Source organism: Cydia strobilella, chromosome 26, assembly GCF_947568885.1.
Source record: "Cydia strobilella chromosome 26, ilCydStro3.1, whole genome shotgun sequence".
NCBI classification, from domain to species: Eukaryota; Metazoa; Arthropoda; class Insecta; order Lepidoptera; family Tortricidae; genus Cydia; species Cydia strobilella.
Genome location: NC_086066.1, coordinates 4,211,353 through 4,233,389, shown reverse-complemented (window position 1 = coordinate 4,233,389; position 22,037 = coordinate 4,211,353). Strand labels below are relative to the sequence as shown.

At 39.5% G+C, this 22,037-nt stretch overlaps 1 protein-coding gene across 3 annotated transcripts; it reads left to right on the top strand.

Moving 5' to 3' along the window:
* Positions 1-877: 877 nt before the first annotated feature.
* LOC134753338 (uncharacterized) lies at positions 878-20,596 on the top strand. Of its 3 annotated transcripts, XM_063689202.1 has the most exons (6): positions 878-986; positions 1,793-1,906; positions 2,822-2,914; positions 10,594-10,698; positions 11,516-11,661; positions 20,448-20,596. In XM_063689202.1, the coding sequence occupies exons 1-6, from the start codon at positions 949-951 to the stop codon at positions 20,579-20,581; spliced, it is 630 nt and encodes a 209-aa protein (XP_063545272.1). In that variant the 5' UTR covers positions 878-948; the 3' UTR covers positions 20,582-20,596. The 3 variants fall into 3 exon arrangements, with proteins under 3 accessions (XP_063545272.1, XP_063545273.1, XP_063545274.1); XM_063689203.1 differs by lacking the exons at positions 878-986; positions 1,793-1,906; positions 2,822-2,914 and adding exons at positions 4,015-4,136; positions 8,544-8,642; XM_063689204.1 differs by lacking the exons at positions 878-986; positions 1,793-1,906; positions 2,822-2,914 and adding exons at positions 7,033-7,154; positions 8,544-8,642.
* Positions 20,597-22,037: the final 1,441 nt, after the last annotated feature.

Sequence of the window (22,037 nt, the reverse complement as noted above, 5' to 3'; positions counted from 1 at the left end):
AATAATGCAAGATACCGTCAACTGATATTATTTGTTCGTCTCATAAATGTATACGATTCAAATTTTATTTTTGCTTACACTTTTGTAACTACTGTTAACATAAATCCTATGCAATAATATTATGTTTGCGGGTGACGAATCTTACTTCACCGTGATACAGTTTCAACTAGTACGGGGAGTAAAGGACTCATTCTTCTCATAATGTATAACTTTACAACTAAATTAGTTTATTTACGTACCTAAATCAGACTGATGTATGTACCTCCATCCTTACCTATTTATAAGTAATGTAACTTTTAGTTGTGTTATTGAAATAAAGAAATTTATTATTTATAAATTTATTACAAATAATAATTCCTTACAACTTCAACTTCATTTACATTCCAGGAAAAACTGTGTTACATATTTATGTACATTGTAGGGAAACATAATATGCTAGCAACATTATTACGTTAGCTCGAAACCGAATAAAAATAGTATAGCTAACGACTTATTAATTGATTAGATTAACTTGTTTCAACGTAATAAATCGCTATTGTTACAATAATAACAACAACAGAGTTAAAACCGTGTTTGATTTGAACAGTAGAAGTTTGCTAACCTTTTAAATTTTTGTACACGAACTTCAGGTATTAAAAGCTCGCTACAGACTACGCGAGTACGCGACCGAAGCGACGTGAAGCCGCGAACGCGAGTGTGTAGTCGATTTCGCTGATTAGCGAACTAGACTCCACACTCGCATTCGCGGCTTCGCGCCACGATTCACGCACGAGTGTGGAGGAAGCTTAATATAAATAAAATACATGAAACGGAACGCATTTTGAATCACCCGGTTCCCCCAGTTCACCCGGTGTTTATGACAGAATTTGAAACATGTCAATCAAAATTTAATAGTACTGATTTAATTATTTTACAATAAAATATGAAAAATAAGGAAGATAATTTGAAATGAACGAACAAAAGACCAAGAAGACTAATAGTATTTTGTAAGTTGTATTGATATTTCGCTTACCATTACCATTATAAGCCCGCTCAAGACTACGCGGCGGTCGCGGCGCGAAGCCGTGAACGCGAGTGTGGAGTCTAGTTCGCTGACTCGCGTTCGTGGCTTCGCACCGTGATTCGCGCATGAGTGTGGAGGGCTCTATACATATAAACATTGTAGGTAGTAATTTCACATGAACACAGCTGAAAATATAGCTCATTGTATGCTTTGCTGACCCTAACTTTGTCACAGAATAAGTACTAGTACCATACAGAAAAGACACTCCCTACAAACCGAAGCTTGACAGCGATTCAGGGCGACTCATGCTGTCCCTTTCTAATGTATGGCACTATCCCTTTCGGCTATTTAGGGTTGTCAAAATTCCAGTCATTATCTGTGGTCGTGCACGCAAAGGGACTTCAAGTTGTGCCAACCCTTATAATTGCTCGGTGCAATGCTGAGTTGCTGAGCCGAACGGAGCCGAGTTTGACCGAAAGGATGAGTGTCCCCCCACTGCTTTTAGTCCTAAAATGGTTTCACTTTTAAAATGAAATTAACTTTAATGTCATTTAACATTAATTAACCTTAGCGTTAGCCTTTAACGCTAACGTTTAGTCATGACATCTACCGGACTGTGTTAAAATAAATGTGGCGTTAACAAAAAAATTCTGCTCCTTAAACTATTAGTGCCATTAGGTACAATTTACATTGTACAATGGACAATACTTAAGTAATTGAAAAGTTAACCTTGCGTTACTTGGGTCTTGTTTTTACGGTTTATAGTTAATCTTTTTTTTTTATTCGTAGCCAGCACATACCGGAAGCCCCGCAACGGCGGGTATCGTTCTCCAAGCCGTCCAAGTTCTCAAAGTTACCGTCGTCATGGCAGCTGGCTAAGGGCTCTACGCATGGAGCCACAGAGTAAGGACAAAACTACTGCTTATACAGTATAATAATTAGAGATGCACGATATTCGGTTACTATCCGGTATTCGTCCTATCCGGCCCTTATTTTATATTCGGCGGATAGTGACCTACTATCCGGACGGATACCGGATAATAACTGCTTGATTTCGGAGTAAACAAATTTAATTTACGGAACAGTCACGGTCATAATCGTACTCGTTTGTTATTTAAAAAAAATAAAGATTCCACACTTGCACGCGCACTCATTTCGAACCTAGAAACGAGTCCGCGCGAACGCTCACTACGAAACAGGTCAAAACCTGCACACTATGCGCACCTGAAAAACCGAAATGTAGGTATAGTTCCGCCGGCCTAATATTCGGCGGCCGGATACCGAATATTCGGCCGATGGTCGGGCCGAACATCTTTTTATGTTTGAACGAATGAACTCATGGAAGTTGAAATCTACATCATTTCATCAGGACCATCTACTTTGTGATATGTACTTGTATGTTCATTGCCTGTATTGGCATCAAATTGGCATTGAATTAATTATGTAATTCAATCTTGTTGGCTATATCTAACCTTAAAAACCGGCCAAGTGCGAGTCGGACTCGCGCACCGAGGGTTCCGTACTTTTTAGTATTTGTTGTTATAGCGGCAACAGAAATACATCATCTGTGAAAATTTCAACTATCTAGCTATCACGGTTCATGAGATACAGCCTGGTGACAGACAGTCGGACAGACGGACAGGCGGACAGCGGAGTCTTAGTAATAGGGTCCCGTTTTTACCCTTTGGGTACAGAACCCTAAAAAAATGCTAAGCATAAGCAGAAATAAAATTTGTGCAGTTTTAAAAAAACGTAGCTTACGGTTTTGTCTCATAATTCATTATTTAAAAGTTAATTAACTTTAATATTGTTTGACAGAAAATCCACTCCAGTGCCTCGTGTTATTTCTTTTTCTCGGCCTTCTAAATCTTCCTTGAAGCAAGGATCACATAACAAAGCCATAGGAGTATGGTGAGTTCTGATAAAAGAAAGTAGATAGAACAATTTTCAACTAGTATCAGTGGGGCAACACTCCTCCTTTCGGGCATTCTCGGCTCCGTTCGACTCAGCATTGCTCCGAGAACTTATTAGGGGTTGGCACAACTTGACGTCCCTTTGCGTGCACGACCACAAATAAGATAATGACTTGAATGTCTTGAATTTTGACAACCCTAAATAGCCAAAAGGGATAATTAGTGCCATACATTAAAAAGGGACAGCATGATTCGTCCCTGGGCTATAACGGAGAAAATCGAAGTTCGCAAATTGCGGGCATTTTTCTCTGTCACTCTAATTACGCCTTCATTGGAGTAAAAGAGAAAGATCCCCGCAATTTGCGAATTTCGGTTTTCGCGGTAGCCCGTCTGAATCGCTGTCAAATTTCGGTTTTGTAGGAAGTGTCCTTTCTGTATTATTTATTCTGTGCTAATATATATTTTATGTAATCGGAACTCTATTTTGTAATATTGTAATATTAATATTAGTTCTTCCGCTTGTAATATTAGTTGTAAATTGCGTCAAAAACTAAGTAGTACAAGGGATTTTTTTATTTATAGTTGGTCAAGTAAATCTTGTCAGTAGAAAAGGCGCGAAATTCAAATTTTCTATGGGACGATAACCCTTCGCGCCTACATTTTTTAAATATGCCGCCTTTTTCTACTGACAGGATCTGCTTGACCAACTATATTAAATTTTTAGGGTAATAAAACGCCATTTTGGCCACTTTTACCAAATTTAAATTTATGGTGATATTTGTGCGCTCTAAATTAAAAAAAATGCCCCCAAATTCATCCGCACGGCCTGATTTGATCGGACAATTCTATCAAAATGTGATCGAAATTGTCCCCGTCTGGACAGCCTTAAATGTCAATTGTCAAATTGTCAATGTCATCTCATCAACGACATTAACTCATCAAAAGCGTGGAGGGATAAGATAATCAAAAGTTTAGATATTGTTTGATATTGTTGCATTTGTTGCCTTCATATCAGGCGATTTGTTAATGTTAAGAATCCACATGTGTTAGTGTCACGAGCCTTTTGAAGGTCAACTTGTACCTAGTTCGTTCATAGCGAATAACCATAACGCTATGGGGAATACTAGCAAAGCAGCGTATAAAAAACATCGGTGGTCAGGCGGAAAAAAAAATCCGCGCCAAGTTCAAGCTGCCCTACTACACCATCATGGCACCAAGTCGTATGTATTTCACTGTCTGTATTTAGGGGCGTAGCTAGAGGATATATAACTTGATATGGCGCCCAGGGCAGTCACCAAATTTGCCCCCCCCTGATGACTGGCAAAAGTTTCCCTGCTGCTGCCTTTTGCCCATTTTGGCGCCCCCCCTTGGATGGCGCCCGGAGCACCTGCCCCCTCTGCCCCTCCTAGTTTCGCCAGTCTATATTAAAGCATACTACTCTATGATACTTCGTCATTATCATCAACGTATAAACATTTACCGTTTATTTTCCAAGTAGGCATATTACTATGCGCTTGAATGTCAAATTTAATAAAGCTGTTACGCCATTTACCGTTTATTTTCCAAGTAGGCATATTACTATGCGCTTGAATGTCAAATTTAATAAAGCTGTTACGCCATTTACCGTTTATTTTCCAAGTAGGCATATTACTATGCGCTTGAATGTCAAATTTAATAAAGCTGTTACGCCGGCTCCGACACCAGTATTCAGTATTCAGTATTCATTTATTTCTTGCTTCCATGGTACATTTTTGGGTAGTATTTACATATTTCTTAACTGCTCAAGAAGATTTTAATCCTCTTCAATTTTAGCTATTATTAATATTATAATTCTACAAAAATTGTCCGCTGCTGCACAATGTCTAATCTTGTACTGTCTGTATCCAACGGTTTCCTGCAATGTTATTAGTTTTGTAATGGTGCTTATTTTACCAGCTTTTATTTAACTTGCAATATATGTATGTAACTATGTTTGTATCACATCTTGCAAGCTAAAATTAGACCCACTTCCCATTATTCAAGCTGAAACTTCACACACACATATGTAACTGTTGACAATCCAGTATTATGGCACCATTGAGCTGATCTGAAGATGGAGACAGGAAGTGGCTATGGTAGTTCTGTGATGAAACAACATAACCTAGTTGTGTGTGTTTGGGTTTGTTATAATTCGTTTATTGCAGTCATGTACAATGCATTATGTCTAGGACTTATTACTATGGTACATGAACCTGGATAGGGTGACGCAATTTACTACTTATATCTAACATATATAATTTACAGTAAAAATAATCAAATCTTAATATTTATAATACATCACAAAAATAATTGCCTCCTTGAGTTGCCTATTGTAAGAAAAGAACAGTCTGTGATAAAAGCTTGCATCAAAAATTTAATGACAAATAACTTATTATCTAATATTTTATTGATTCCATATTTGTAATTGTTTTTTGTAAATTTTGGTTTTGTATTGCTTGTAAAAATTTACATGTAAAAGGGCCCCTGTGGCCTATTAGCTGAATAAATGTTTGATGTTTATTAACCACTAAAACTATTTGTTGTCCTTGTGGCCATGATTTTTACCATAGGTCAGACAAATCATCGCAAAACCATCAAAGATCATTTATATCATCATTCATTAATTTTTTTTTTCAAAATAGGACAAGATTTATTAAACTCGTATTATGGATTTTTGAATAAAATTTCAGATTATACTCAAAACTGCAGTTCAAAATTGTTCAATTTTTTTTATCCTATTCCATACCATATTTATTTTTGATAATTTGTCCCCTGATTATTACCTACACAAGTAGTTCAGTACTATAATTTTATATTGCGGGTCGAGTTTATTTAACATATATAATTTTTCGGTTACTTCGGTTCTGCTGCGGATGGCCTCTGAAAAACTCCTAGTTACGATGGAATCACATCTAACAGCTTCGAGCCGCATCCGCATTTTATATTGAGAAATCGCTCGCTTGTATTTGCTTGTATGAAGTTGCGTACGCATCGGGAAACTGTAAGCAAAAGCATGCGTACGCTACGCATAATACCACAACGCCATCTCACGGTATGTGTCAAAAACTAAGTAGTACAAGGGAATTTTTAATTTATTTAATTTTTTAGGATAATAAAACGCCATTTTGGCCACTTTTACCAAATTTAAATTTATGGTGATATTTGTGCGCTCTTAATTTAAAAAAAAATGCCCTCAAACGCAAATAACGTCGATCATAATCGACAGTCAAATTCGGCGCCCGGCGGGCCAAATTTGGCGTTTGCGTCCGCACGGCCTGATTTGATCGGACAATAGGGACCGTGCGCGTTGGAGGGTCTGCCATCTTGTGGCCTGAATCGGAACCATAAACATGTACATCACATGTACATTGACACGTCACGCCAAAGCAAGTGCTGCCATCTTGTGGGCTACTTTGGAAGCATAAACTACACATTTACGCCTCGCGCCAAAAATCTGACGTCTCCTGTGCTGCCCCCTACAGTTTATGCACGCTCCCTATTCTATCAAAATGTGATCAAAATTGTCCCCGTCTGGACAGGCCTTAAATGTCAATTGTCAATGTCATCTCATCTCATCGACTCATCTCATCAAAAGTACTTGATGGAGGGATAAGATAGGACTTCCGGTTCGAGCGCCATCTTGATAGTTAGCATCGTGATTAATTACTTTGTTTTTTGCTTATTAATATTGTTTAAAGTGTAATATCGATAGCTTATTATACAGTAAACTAATGTGGTAGTGTGCAGTGAATGGAGAATTAATTTTGAAGCGCGTTTAACCACCATCTTGGAGTCAACGGCCGGTAGTCCACGTGCTTCTTGTAAAGTCTAGCTATCGATTTACAAGAGCTAACAAATCACCGTACACTGTCTTGTACAACCGTACAATTTTTGTCGTTTGTAAACCTCTCAATACCTTGATACTGGCGAAATAGTCCCACTGGGCTGAAGCCATAATTTTAAAAGAAGAAGAAGAAGAAGAAGGGATAAGATAATCAAAAGCTTAGATATTGTTGCATTTGTTGCCTTCATATCAGGCGATTTGTTAAGAATATCACGAGCCTTTCGAAGGTCAACTTGTAATGTACCTAGTTCGTCATAACGAATAACGCTATGGGGAGAACTAACAAAGCAGCGTATATAAAACATGGGTGGTCAGGCGGAAAAAGAAAACAGCGCCAAGTTCAAGCTGCCCTACTACACCATTATGGCACCAAGTCGTATGTATTTCACAGTCTATATTAAAGCATACTACTCTATGATACTTCGTCATTATTATCAACGTATAAACACAGTTTATTTTCCAAGTAGGCATATTATATTACTATGCGCTTGAACGTCAAATAAAAGCTATTACGCCGGCTCTGACACCACTGCTCAAGAAGATTTTAATCCTCTTCAATTTTAGCTATTATTATAATCCTACAAAAATTGTCCACAGCAGTGGACAATTTCTAATTAGCAGCACAATGTCTAATCTTGTACTGTCTGTATCCAACGGTTTCCTGCAATGTTATTAGTTTTGTAATGGTGCTTATTTTACCAGCTTTTATTTAACTTGCAATGTATGTATGTAACTATGTTTGTATCACATCTTGCAAGCTAAAATTAGACCCACTTCCCATTATTCAAGCTGAAACTTCACACACACATATGTAAGTGTTGACAATCCAATTATGGCACCACTAGCTTTTGCCCGCGACTTCGTCTGCGTGAACTTAGTAACAGCAGCTAAAGTAAGTATAGCGCCTGGAAAAATTCTTATGGCAATCATTCAATTTGAGCATATTATGCACACATATTAGCAGGCATTCATTAATTATCTCAATTCCACCCCGCTTTTCATTTTCATAAGGGATGATTTTCGGGATAAAAACTATCCTATGTCCTTCTCCGGGACTCAAACTATCTCTATGTCAAATTTCAACTAAATTGGTTCAGCGGTTTAAGCGTGAAAAGGTAACACACAGACAGACAGACTTTCGCATTTATAATTTTAGTATGGATTGAGCTGATCTGAAGATGGAGACAGGAAGTGGCTATGGGAGTTCGGTGATGAAACAACATAACCTAATTGTGTGTGTTTGGGTTTCTTATAATTCGTTTATTGTAGTCATGTACAACGCATTATGTCTAGGACTTATTACTATGGTACATGAACCCGGATAGGGTGAAGCAATTTACTACTTATATCTAACACATAATTTACTATTTATAATACATCACAAAAATAATTGTCTATTGTAAGAAAAGAACAGTCGGTGATAAAAGCTTGCATCGAAAAATTAAACTTTTGACAAATAACTTATTAACCACTGAAACTATTTGTTGTCCTTGTGGCCATGATTTTTACCATAGGTCGGACAAATCAAAATCTCAAAATAGGACAAGATTTATTAAACTCGTATTGTGTACAGTATTTTTGAATAAAATTTCCAGATTATACTCAAAACTGCAGTTCAAAATTGTTAAATTTTTTTTATCCTATTCCATACCATATTTATTTTTGCGATAATTTGTCCTCTGATTATTACCCACACAAGTAGTTCAGTACTATAATTTTATATTGCGGGTCGAGTTTATTTTAACAATGAATATGATGATTTCAGAAGAATTGTGGCTTGGCGTAGCAATAAAACACTTATACCTGAAATACCTGAACCGTCAAATGACCAAACGGTAATAAATAATGGTTCGACCAGTGCTGAGTAAGTAAATTGACTGCTTAAAATGTTAAAATGTAACACAGTGTAGCAACATAAGACTTATGAAATGAAATGTGACGTTTTCAATCAAAAGGTACCACATTGTCGCCAAAGATAGATATAACTCCGTAATAGATGGATACAGTCTAAGGAAAAAAGTGCCTCGAAAATCAAGAAAATTTGATTCTCGTTCAGGGGGCGCTACTAGCATTGGCCTACTGTCGTATAGATGGCGTTGACGGTTTCGTTTGTTATTTAACAATTTTAACGCATATCAGTGAAGGAACATCAAAATCATAAAAATAATTAATGCAAATAAAAAAAATCATTTATCCATATTTAAATACATTTTATCGTATTTTTATAAATCTTCATTTTTAGTTTTAAAGTGTGTCGACGGATGGCCGTGAATTTACTGGGGTTACAAAATTTACTATGACAGTACTGCTCTAGTATAAGTTACTCTATGTTGTCGCTTACCATAATGACGAAAATTGCTTGTGTCTTTATACAAAAAACCTGTCAGTGTCCTTATGGCAAGCTTATTGATTTAATTTAAACTTTATTGCACATAAAAAGTATACCTTTTGCTTGAAAATGACACAAATAACCGAGACAGATGGATTATGGGCATTGCCAGCAGAGCTAGAGGGAGGATGAGAACAGTTGATATGGCTGATAGTCAAGGGGAGGGGGAGAGTCATACAGTAGGGCCTCGATAATCCGTACACAAGTAAATCCGAACCGTAAATAAATAGAACACGGCAGAATAAATTAGATGAGTTCTTAAAATGATTTCGCATTTCTCTTCTAGGAAACCTAATTACAGATATACAGATCTTTATTGGTAAAATAAATACATTTTATAAGTCACTCAATTATTAAAAATAAAATTATTATTCACAATGATAAGTTAATATAAATGTTACAGCTAATTAATATGTAAAGAATGAAAGATCACACCAGAACCCTCTTATGAGAGTTATAAGGTTAAGGCCGCTTCCAGAATTTTCCACCTCTCTCGGTCTTGGGCCTCCTTATACTATGTAGTCAAATTACAAGCGTAAGGAGTTGAAAATAGAGTTCCAGTATAATATTAGTTGAAAATTGTTCTCGCGACACTCGTGACGTCTAGTGTCAAGTAGCGGTACTGGAAATTCCACTACTTGATGCTAGATGTCGACTACGAAAATAAGCAGTATTTTGATTACAGGCATGTCAAGGGGATTAGAGTCAGACCAAGTTAACTCTACAGCGATTTTATTAGGACCGACTGTGCAAGTGTTATTTTAAACGTCATAATTTCATACAAGCAAAGATAGATATAACTCCGTAATAGATGAATAAAGTCTAAGGAAAAAACGTGCCTCGAAAATCAAGAAAATTTGATTCTCCAACAGATGGCGCCACTACCTTTGGCCTACTCTCAAATAGATGGCGTTGACGGTTTCGTTTGTTATTAAACAATCTTAACGCATATCAGTGAAAGAACATGGGTCAAAATCATATAAAAATCAATGCAAAAAAAAAACATTTATCCATATTTAAATACATTTTATGGTATTTTTATACATTTTCATTTTTAGTTTTAATCGTGTGTCGATAAATGGCAGTGAATTTACTGTGGCTACACAATTTACTATGATAGTACCGCTTGATAGAAGTTAGACGTTTAATAGGTCCCTACCGAAAATCTGCGCTGCGGCTAGCCGTGGCATTACGCTAAGGGAGGTCCCTTTTTCGTCCGCTCCCTCCTTTTACACACTCTCTTAATATATAACCTACCATCATGTGACGTTAATAAATGTATTCTATTCTATTCTAATATGTCACTTGCACATACTGTGCTATCAAAATCGCTGCAGAGTTATCTTGGCCTGACTAGACGTTTATGTATTATTAGTCTATGCCTAATAATACCTGTGTAAGTATGTAATATACCAGTTATAATCAGCACCAGAAACAAAAAACGTGATGCCACATCCTCGACGACGGTGGACACTCGTCGACGCCTGCAGGACCCGACACCTACCCACCTCAAATATGGCACGTTCCGCAGGTGAGAGAAAGTAGTAGTAAACCATTTTTTGCAAAAAAGAAAATCAAAACAGGAAATAACACTACTTATCACACATCATCAGGAAATAACAAATAATTAGGTGACTTCCGGTTCGAACGCCATCTTGATAGTAGCCTCGTGATTAATTACTTTGTTTTTTGCTCATTAATATTGTTTAAAGTGTAATATCGATAGCTTTATTATACAATAATCTAATGTGGTAGTGTGCAGTGAATGGAGAATTAATCTCAAAGCGTGTTTAACCACCATTTTGGAGTCAACGGCCGGTAGTCCACGTGCTTCTCGTAAAATCCAGCTATCGGTTTTACGAGACAACTACAACAACCACCGAACAGCGTCGTGCTCTAAGAGCATTTATTTTGTTCCTCCCCTTTTACGTGACATTGGCTACGGGCAACACCGCCCTCAAGTCCATCAAGAAAAGAAGAAAGAAAAGAAATAATTAGGTAGTAGGTATTTGAACTTTATATTTAAGGAAACATTGTCGCAATTACACAACGCGCATTACTTTTGTACCTAGTGCCATCTAGCGTTAAATATTCAAACTGCTACTGCTACGTAGGTACATACTGAAGTTCTGCTACTCCACAACAGATGTCGCAACCAGTGTATATGCATACTCTATGGTATATGCTACACTTGTACAGTAGAGAGCGATAATTGAAATATTTGAGAACTTTCCGCGGTTTAATAAATAATTATCGACCTTATATCGTATCCACGTAAGGTTGATTTTTGTATTGAGCAAGAAAACCATCGCTTTTTACCCTGCTTACAATCTTATTAATGCACACAGACTCTCAAAACTCCGGCAATCTCAAGAAGACCCGTTACTCAGCCCAAGATGTGAGTCCAGGCCCATCGTCGTGGCGCGCTCCAGCGTCACCGAGAAGAGGTCGCCATCGCCTAAGGACCCGCTGAAGATTGAGAGAAGTAGTATTAGTAAGTTGGGGAAAATCAATCACTCTTACACTAGTTACAATCAATACTCTTACTCCGGCAATCCCAAGAAGAAATCTGCCAAAAAAATTACGCAAATCAAAGAGAATTAAGTAGACATAGGAGTTTTGTTACCAACTAGACAATTATTTTCGTAGTCGACATCTAGCGTCAAGTAGCGGAATTATCAGTACTGCTACTCGACAATAGATGTCGCGACGAATGAAAAATCTAATGCTCATCGATTTACAGCTAATATTATAACCGGATTAACTGGAACTCTATTTTCAACTCCTGCTTATAAATAATATTTGTTGTAAATTGTTGAGCAATACACTTTTCTTCACTCGCGACACAAGTGATCTTTTTGGTAACAAAACTGATGTATGGAGTGAGCACTCTATGTCTACTTGATTCTCTTTGCCCAAATTTAACAGTGTAGTCTAAACCAAAGATAGATATAACTCCGTGATAGATGGATACAGTCTAAGGAAAAAAAGTGCCTCGAAAATCACGAAAATTTGATTCTCGATCAGAGGGCGCCACTAGTTTTGGCCTACTCTCGTATAAAGGGCGTTGACGATTTCGTTTGGTTTTTATAATTTTATCGCATATCAGTAAAAGAACATGGGTCAAAATCATATAAAAATAACTAATGCAAATAAAAAAATAATTTATCCATATTTAAATACATTTTAACGTATTTTTATAAATCTTCATTTTTAGTTTTAAAGTATTATTCTCTTTATTTATCTTTCATCTTAGGCTAGGTTTTTATAATATGGATATAAAAGTAAAATACAAAAACACTTATAAAACATTACAAAAAATATATAAACACATTATAAAAAACCTAACCTAGGGTACCGCCGGCAGCGGGGCAAGGCCCAAGCTGCCGGTGGTCAGGGCCGCAGAGAGAGGAACCGGCGGACTATCCGCGCCGTGTCCAAGATAACCGCCTTCTGCATCTGACCCTTGATCCAACCACCTAGCGAGAGTCTCTCAAGGTGTTGGTCGAGACTCTTCGCTATGAGACCGTTCGCTGAAACGACTATCGGGACAATGATCGTCGAATCAACATCCCACATGGCGGTTATCTCGTGAGCCAAGTCTAGGTACTTACTGGACTTGTCCTTCTCGGCTTTCACGAGATTCTCATCATGGGGGATGGTGATGTCGACGAGCACGGCCCGGCGCTGCGATCGATCTATTATCACAATGTCAGGCTTATTGGCTACAATAGTCCTGTCAGTGATGATAGATCGATCCCAATAGAGCGTGGCACGACCATTCTCGAGAACTGGCACAGGTAAATACTTGTAGTACGGTACTTCGCAGTCCACAAGGCCGTATAGAAGAGCAAGCTGCTGGTGAATAATCCTGGCTACGAGATTATGTCTGTGCAAGTACTCGCCGTTAGCAAGATGAGAACAACCGGAAATGATATGCCTGAGTGACTCTCCGGGACGGCGGCATGCCCGACAAATGTCGACCGTACCGTCCTTCAGGATATATTTCCGATAGTTGTTCGTCATCATAACTTCGTCCGCAATTGCACAGGCAAAACCCTCGGTTTCTCCGAAGAGGTCCCCGAATCGTAACCAGTTCACCGACGCGAGCAGGTCTACATCGGGTCCCGTGAGGGCCTTGTAGAACCGCCCGTGTAGCACCTTACTCTCCCATACCGCCTTGCGGCCCGCAGCACTTTGTACCACAGGTTTGTGCCAGTTCTCGTTTGCCAAGGAGAGCGGCGTGAAGTGCCTGTCCACTGCCACCACATCACGATGCATCCCACACTCGTTGTTAAGGAAATAATTCCTGAGATTGCACACCTCGCGGTTGTGGAGATCTTTGGCGTTAAGGAAGCCTCGACCTCCACACTTCCGTGAGATGTACAATCTCATAACTGACGAGCGTGGGTGTAGCATACGGTGTGTGGTGAGTAGTAGACGGACCCTCCGATCCAGGGCGTCCAGCTCGGTCTGAGTCCACCTTAGTATGCCAAAGGAGTATATGAGTATGGGCTTACCCAGGCGTTGAAGGCGCGCACTTTATTGCCTCCTGACAAAAGACTGTTAAGGACTTTTGTGAGCCGACTGAAAAAGCGCTCCTTCACCGACCGTCTAATACCCTCGCCCTCAATACCCAACGACTGTGACATACCAAGGTATTTATAGGTTTCTGATTCAGAGATAGATCTGAAAGACATTGTCTCAGAAAGTTGTAAATTTGTTGAATTTACAACCTCCCCCAGCTGTACATGCATAACCGCACACTTATCGACACCAAACTCCATTCTGATGGCGGTACTGAAAACTTCTGTGGTTTTCAATAGCACCATCAAGTCTTGGTTATTTGGCGCAAATAGCTTGAGGTCATCCATGTACAGAAGGTGAGAAATGACTTCACCCTCTCTCCGAAGCTGGCAACCTAACCCTGAATCCTTCAGCAGGGTGCTGAGGGGATTCAGAGCTAGGCAGAACCACAGGGGACTCAGACTGTCACCCTGAAATATTCCTCGCTCGATCCTTATAAAGTCCTGCGGGCCAGGGCGGTCATCCCCACCTCCTGGTTGACGAAGGACTGTGATCCACTGCCTCATACACTTAGGAAGGATATTAAAGCTGCATCAAGTTTATACAGCTCCAATACCCTTCTCAGCCATGAGTGAGGCACCGAATCATAGGCCTTCTTATAGTCAATCCAGGCGGCCGAGAGGCCCCCCCTGTTCCGCCGAACTTGCTGGCATATGGTCATGTCTATGAGGAGGAGCTCTTTAGTACCACGGGACCCAACCCTACATCCATTTTGAGCGGACGCCAAAATGTTGTTAGCGACAATGTGCGCGTTGATTTTTGCTCTCAAAATGGATGTAAGGAGCTTGTAGAGTGTAGGCAAGCACGTGATGGGTCTGTAGTTCTTCGCTTCCGTGGTACTACCGGACTTGTAGAGCAGGAAGGTCACACCAGTTGTTAGGGAAGGTGGGAGGGAACCGAGCTCTAGGGCTTGTTGGAACTGCGTTGCCAACCGTTCGTGCGAGCATCGAAACCATTTTAGCCAGAAGTTGTGCAATCCGTCCGGTCCAGGACTTTTCCAGTTCTGGGCCGTAAGGATGGCACAACTTACATCGTCGGGGCTGATGGTAATAGCACCCATAGGTTCGATGTTCTCGCACTCACGTTCGACAACGTCTATCCAACGGCCCTCCGTGTGTTCAACAGGCACTGACCAGATGCTACGCCAGAAATCAGTCATGGCAGTAGCATCCGGCAACCGCATGTCGGACACACGAGGATCGGCTTCCTCCCACCTTCGGTATACCTTCCTTTGGTCACTTTGAAAGAGACGATTCTGCTGGAATCGATCCACACGCTCTCTGTAGCGGCGAATACGGTTTGCCCATGCATAGACTTTCTGCTTTAGAAAGTCGATGCGCTCTGTGACATTGGCCATGTAGTCGCGGGGCCTGACATCCGTCCCCGCGAACGCCTGGTTCACAAAGCGCATTACTCGGGGGCGATTGTTGCCCCCCCTAAAGCAGATCAACTTTGCAATGAGAGTCCTAAACGAGCTGATACGTCGCTCGATCCGCGCTTGCCATGCAGGGACACCTCCGGCGGTCCTAGGTGCACGTTCAGCGTCCGGTAACTTGACTCGAGCAACACGGCACGCCGCGATGGCTCCGCAGTACATGATCGAGTGCGTATCTTCTAAATCTTTACTAGTCCGTAAATGTGGCTCTAGTAAAGCGTTTAGGGCTCCCACTAGCGCTAGATTGCGTCTATTCATAGGCAGACGTGGTAGTCGTGGCCTAGAGATGGTTGTGGCGCGATACTGCGTAATCGCCTCTTCCAAAGTCCTCCTCACTTGCTCATTAGCAGAAGTACTCACACTCGCACAGTCCCCATCGTCGGTATTAAAATCAACCCGCGGCGCCCCCGGTGCCAGGTCGGGTGCGGGCACCGGATCCGGCGATGTGGCGGGCAGATCTCGTACCGAGGTGGAGTCCGATAATAAAGTATTATTATTATTATATTATTATTATATTGTTTAATACACTAGCAGCTGAAAGCTGATGCGTGTATATCACTGCACTTGTTTTTTTTTACTATTAGGTCTATTAGTGTTCATTTTGTTAGTTGTTTTAAGTGTTTGTCAAGTCTGTTTTTATAGGTGTTCACTGAAGGAGCACATATCACTGCTTCTGGTAATTTATTCCACTCGCGTACGACGCGGTTTGATAGAAAGTGCTTCCTAGGATTGCTTGTGCTGGGAACTCGAATAATCTTTAAGCTGTGGCCTCTTAGACGATTATTCTCGCTCATAACAAACAGGTCCTTTAGTTCAGGTAAGTCATAATGATCGTGTATGATCTTGAATGTTTCAATTAGGTCACCACGCTGTCTTCTTCGCTCCAGGGTTGTCAAGCCAAGATTGGCAAGCCTTTGGTCATATGGCTTATTACGTAATCCATATACCATCTTAGTTGACCTGCGTTGCACCTTTTCAAGTAAAGTTATATCCTTCTGAAAGTATGGACTCCAAATTTGGTAAGCATATTCCAGAAGAGGCCTTATGTACGTCTTATATAGTTTTAGAAACAGTGCTTTATCAATTGTCTTGAAGGTCTTCCGTATAAGGTATACTAGTGAGTTGGCTCTTTTTGTTATTTCCAGAATGTGCTTATCCCACTTCAGGTTGCTTGTTATAGTGACTCCAAGGTCTCTTTGTGAGTTCACTTCTTCTAGGACCTGCGTACCCATGGTATATGCAAGCTGAGGATTTGTGGGCCCAATATGAAGAATGGTACATTTATTCGAATTAAGTGACATGAGCCAGTCCTGTGTCCACCCGCTAATTCGATCTAAGTCTTCCTGAATGATATTATGCGAGATGAGAGGGTTCCCCATTATTTTTGTGTCATCGGCAAACAGTGACAGTTTAGATTTGACAATGGACTTAAGATCGGTGACAAAAATCCCAAAAAGGATTGGACCGAGGACAGATCCTTGTGGGACACCACTAAGAACCTCAATGGGTTCAGACAGCTCCTCCCCTACTCTGATTTTCATTTTTCTTGCACTTAAGAAGTCTTGAATCCAGTTCAGAAGTCTTCCACGGATCCCGTAATGCTCCAGCTTACTAATGAGCCTTTTTATAGGTACCCGGTCGAAGGCTTTCTCGTAATCTAAGTAAACCACGTCCGTTGGGAGGTGTTCGTTCCAGTTCTTAGTCCAGTAATCGAGACAAATCAGTAGATTAGTAACCGTTGACCGTCTAGGAATAAAACCGTGTTGTTCTTCAATTATGATTTGCTCTTCAGATAAAAATTGTCTAATACATTTAGCGATAATTTTTTCCATTACTTTACAGGCAATGCACGTTAGACTTATTGGTCTGTAATTCGCTGCAGTCAGTTTGTCGCCTTTTTTGTATATGGGGGTAACGGTGGCTTCCTTCCAATCATTAGGCAATGTACCCGACGTAAAAGACAATGACATTATATGTGACAGCTGTTCACCTAATACATGACTACATTTCTTCAAGAATATTGCCGGTATACCGTCTGGCCCCATAGCTGTTTCGTCTTTAAAGGTGTTTATCACTTTTTCCACCGCTGCAGGGGTAAATTCAATTTCTTCTAAAGATTTCAGCACTCTTGTAGTACTCACTGCGGGTATTGGTACAGTATCTGGTTCCATAACAAATGATTTCCTGAACTGGGTTGCGAAAATGTTTGCTACTTCTTTACTATCATTCGCGATGACGTTTGCGCTCTCGTCGCGTAATGACGGAGGTACTGAAACCTTTGATGTTAGGCTTTGTCTTATATAGCTGTAAAAGCGCTTAGGGCTGCTTAACACAACATTCCTTTCAAATTCCACCCTTGCTTTTCTCACTTTGTCAACAATTTGATTGTTTAATTTCCTGTAATTCCTGTAATTTTCTTCAGATTTGTCAAGTTGGTATAATTTCCATTTCATCACTTTCTGGTTAGTCAACTTTATAATGTCTTGTCCAATCCATGGTTTATTAATATTCGATTTTTTAAGCTTTCGTTTTGAAGGTACTACCTCTGTTATAATATCGTTAATTCTGTTTTTGAGTTGAGCCCAAGCAGATTGACAATTAGAACAATCCCTGATATTAAAATTTGATTCTGTTAGTAACGAATTTATCTTATCAAAGTCAGCTTTGAAATAGTTATTTGTTATACAAGGGTGCAAAGTTGTATTTTACCCGCGAGTGTAGAATTGAAACACGAGCAAGCGAAAGGATTCTATAGGTGAACCACGAGCGAAGCGAGTGGTTCTAAAATAGAATCCTGAGCGTAGCGAGTGTTTCAACACACGAGAAGTAAAATACATTTGCGCCCGTGTGTAACACAAAACTTTTCACCTCACTATAGCGAGGAAAGTGCAACATCCACAGGCGTTAGATCATCTTCATCACTGAAATCACTCATTTCTTTACGATATTATAACAGAAAACTCTGGAAGTTGTGTATTTTTACGCGAGTCGGTGAGAAAAGGTTTTAAGTAAAAGAATTGTTGACAATGTTGACATTTCTGATGTATGAAATGTCAACGATGCGTTTTGAAATTGCATCGACTCAAATTGTGCGTTCAGAATTATATTTAACATCATTATAAAAAAAACAAACGTTTCTTATGGAATTTTGAGGTTTATGACTTAAAATCATTAAATAAAGCTAAATTTGGTATTTTTTATTAGATTCTCAAGCCATTTATTTAATGATAATTAATATCGAACGAACCATTATCATGAGCGTTTTACGTTTTGTTATCTGTCAAGCTACTTAAACACGCTCCATCCAAGGTCAAATTACTTTCCCCACTAGAGGATAAAACGCGTTTTTCCCCGCTTGTATTGAAGGATAAACGTCAACTTTCCGAGCTAGTGAGGGGAAAAAGTCTTTACGTTGCTGTTTCATTGGCATGCTCTGAGAATGGTTGATCTGGAATTGTAATGTGGTTAGCAAAACCATATGGTCACTCTTACCAATCGGCGGATGATGAACTACATTGCTGCAAAGGCTTTCTTCATTGCAAAGAAATAAATCCAAAAGTGATTCTTCATTGTTTCTTTTTCGCGTAGGCTCCGTCACAAGCTGTTCAAGATTAGTATCGACTAAGATTTCTACGAACTTTTCATGTAAAACATTGTAACCGTCAAATTTACATAATGGCCAACTGATGTCCGGTAGATTAAAGTCTCCTACTATGAGAAGCGCTCCTTTACAAGTCGTCGTAGCTTTTTTAATTGTTTCGAATAAGGTTTTATCGCTTTCCTCAAAAGCATAGTGCGTGGGGCGGTAAACACCCGCAAGTAATAACTTAAACCTACCATATGTAACATTTACCCAAAGTGCTTCAACATTACTCTGATTGTTGTACTCTGAGTGTAATGCTGAAAGAATCGGGATATTATTGTGTTTATCTGCTACGTATATCACTACTCCTCCCCACCCTCTGCCAGTACTCCTGTCATGTCGAAATAAATTATATCCTTGAATGTTTATTAGGCTGCTGTGGATTGACGGTTTCAAATGTGTTTCCGTAATAATGATAAAAGCTGGTTGCAATTTGTCTATCTCTAATAAGAATAGGTCTCGTTTAGCCATTATGGATGCCAGGTTCGTGTAGAAAAGAGGTAACTGTATAAAACCATTGCCTAGTTTTTTCCCGTCTGATTACCTTGATGAGCTTTAACAATGGTAGGTTTGCCATTCAAATATTTAATAATAAGGTCAGACTCACCTGCCTCAATCCTGTTTTCGAGTTCAGTGCGAAGATTCTTAAGGTACTCACGTTGGTATGGGGTTAAATCGTTTTTCACTGAAATACTTTTGTTCCGAAGGTTGTTTCTGTTCTTTAGAACCTTAACCGCTGCGGACCTGTTCGCAAAAATCACCTTGAGGGGGCGTGGCTTGTCACCAGACTGAGGTTTGCCCAGCCTGACGGTAGCCAGGGGCGCTTCAGTTTCAGGTAAATCCTCCAAAATATCTTGCACCAGCCCATGGTCATGTTTTTTTCGCGCTTCAATGGGGGGGTCTCCGGTCGACGATATCTCCGGAACGCCAAACATAATGACGTTAGCACTTCGTCTATTACGGTCCTCCAACTCACTAATTATGTTTTCTAAGCCAATCTGTTGCCCTTGATTCTTTTTTAGAACCTCAATTTTCGTGTTTCAGCTGATCTACCTGCTTTCGTAAAGCCGGTAGTTGACGTATTCCAAGGACACAGTCAGGGCATAAATATTTCAATGTCGGCGATTGAAGAGCGATTACCCTTAATTCCGTCACAAGCAATCCACTACACTTAACACATATCAACCTATCGCATCCGCCACATACTATTTTTGGGTTTTGACTGTCCGGTTTAGGTAATTGATTTGTACACTGCATGCAAGACGCCATTTTTGGGTTTATTTTGTAAGGTTATGAAGTTCACTTTTATCTGATCAAATAAGTCCACAGAAACACAATTTCTGTTGTAGATAACACTTTTACATGAAATTCAATATTCAATTTAACGAAAGTCACGGCTTTTAAGTTAAAACAAACTAATTCCCGATTATTGTACGCTTTTTATAACACCAGTAACGAAAAACACAAGTGCAGCTAAAAGCGCGGGTAGACCGACAGATGGCAGTATGTCGATAGATGGCAGTGAATTTACAGCGGTTACAAAATTTACTATGACAGTACCGCTCTATCTTATTATATCCTCTTTGTCTAAACTAAATCCATGTTTGTTCCCCAGCTCCACCTACCGACACGGCGCCTCTCCAGCACTCCCCGCTCCGGCGGCCCACAAGACGTGTCTATCTTTCCCGAACAGAACCTATTCACCTCGACATCAAGCCGAAGAGTTTCCCGTCTATGTTGTGGTGTTAGATATAGCTCCTAAACTAACCCTTCACAGGTTTTGCAGTGGCCAAATGTGAGTGCCACTGAAAACGTCATATATTCATAGCAGAGTATGCGTAAGCTAACTTTGCAATTCTAGCTTTGTTTACATTAACCAAACATGAATTTTTGTGAGAAATAAGCCTTTTAAATACCTAAATGATTTTGAACAATTGTTTCAAAGCAACAGATCTTTTAAGACTTTATTTTTCCACTTTGTCAGTATGTTTGATATATAAATTACAACTTTTTAAAACTAAGAGTATAGGCACAGAATAAGTAATAGTATTATTATTATACAGAACGCCCACGCACCGCCCCGCCCCGACTCGAATTACCTCGCCTCGCGACAGAAATCTGGCGGACTTCTGGCGTACTCTCAGTACTATTTTTAAGCAACTTACACTATCCCGCGTGTACAGACGTGCTGTTCACACATATAAACGCAAGTGATTTTTGATGTATAGCGTGTCCGCCCTGTGGTATAGGTATCGGCAGGAGTTGAGGTGAATGATTACACACAGCTACTCGTACACAGAGCACCCACTAATCATAAGAACCATGAATCTAGTATAACATGGATCGGTCATGAGGGGTGGGGCGAAATGACCGAACGGGATAGTCTTATGTATCTTTCAGTAGTAGTGACAGAGAGCAATATATTACTTTTTGTCTTTGTCATAGTTTCACTTTTCCACCGCTGCCACAATCGAAATTGTGGCAAACAAATAAGTACGTGACATGTCATGCTTGTTCGTTGCTTGTTTAATTATTGTTGTTTTCTATGAAATTGTGCTTTCTCTTATTAAACATAGTGATGGTTAGCGTTTTGAATTGATAAAATAATGGTGAATTGTTCTGTAATCAGCTGTAATAGGCGCTCTGAGCAAAAATAGGAGAACGTAACCTTTCACACGTAAGTACGGTATTTTACACCTTCCTCTTAACGCAATATGTGAGAATAACATCGTAAAATTACGTTACACTCAAAGCAATGTAGAATCAAACGATTTCAATAAAAACATCACAATTATTTACGCAAATTATCAAAACATTATTTGTAAAATTATCCGTCCAAATTACGTAGGTTGTTTGTGGTAATATGTCAGCTACTCAGACGAGTCTGAGGTCAGCCGTTTTTAATCTTCTTCTTAATCTAGCTGCATAACAATCATGTTAGGGATACCAGATGAAAATATTATCATTTTATGGGTAATTTTGACCTCGAAGTTTTTTCGTATTTCTAATTCCAAAAAATAAAATAAACAAATGTTGTGAAGATTAAATGTGGTGTACATTAATTGGTGTGAATAATGTGATTGTGATTTCATAAAATTAAAACTCATAATACATTTTATTTACTAAACATGTTTAGTTTTGTACCACCTGCGCGAATTATAGGAGGTATTTCATTGTTCATACGCCTAAAAAGAACGGCCCATTG

Coding starts and splice junctions, on each gene's coding strand:
- LOC134753338 (XM_063689202.1), top strand. CDS start 949: ATGAACGAACAAAAGACCAAGAAGACTAATAGTATTTT. Junction 987..1,792: donor AAGAAGACTAATAGTATTTT/GTAAGTTGTATT, acceptor TTTTATTCGTAG/CCAGCACATACCGGAAGCCC. Junction 2,915..10,593: donor AACAAAGCCATAGGAGTATG/GTGAGTTCTGAT, acceptor AGTTATAATCAG/CACCAGAAACAAAAAACGTG.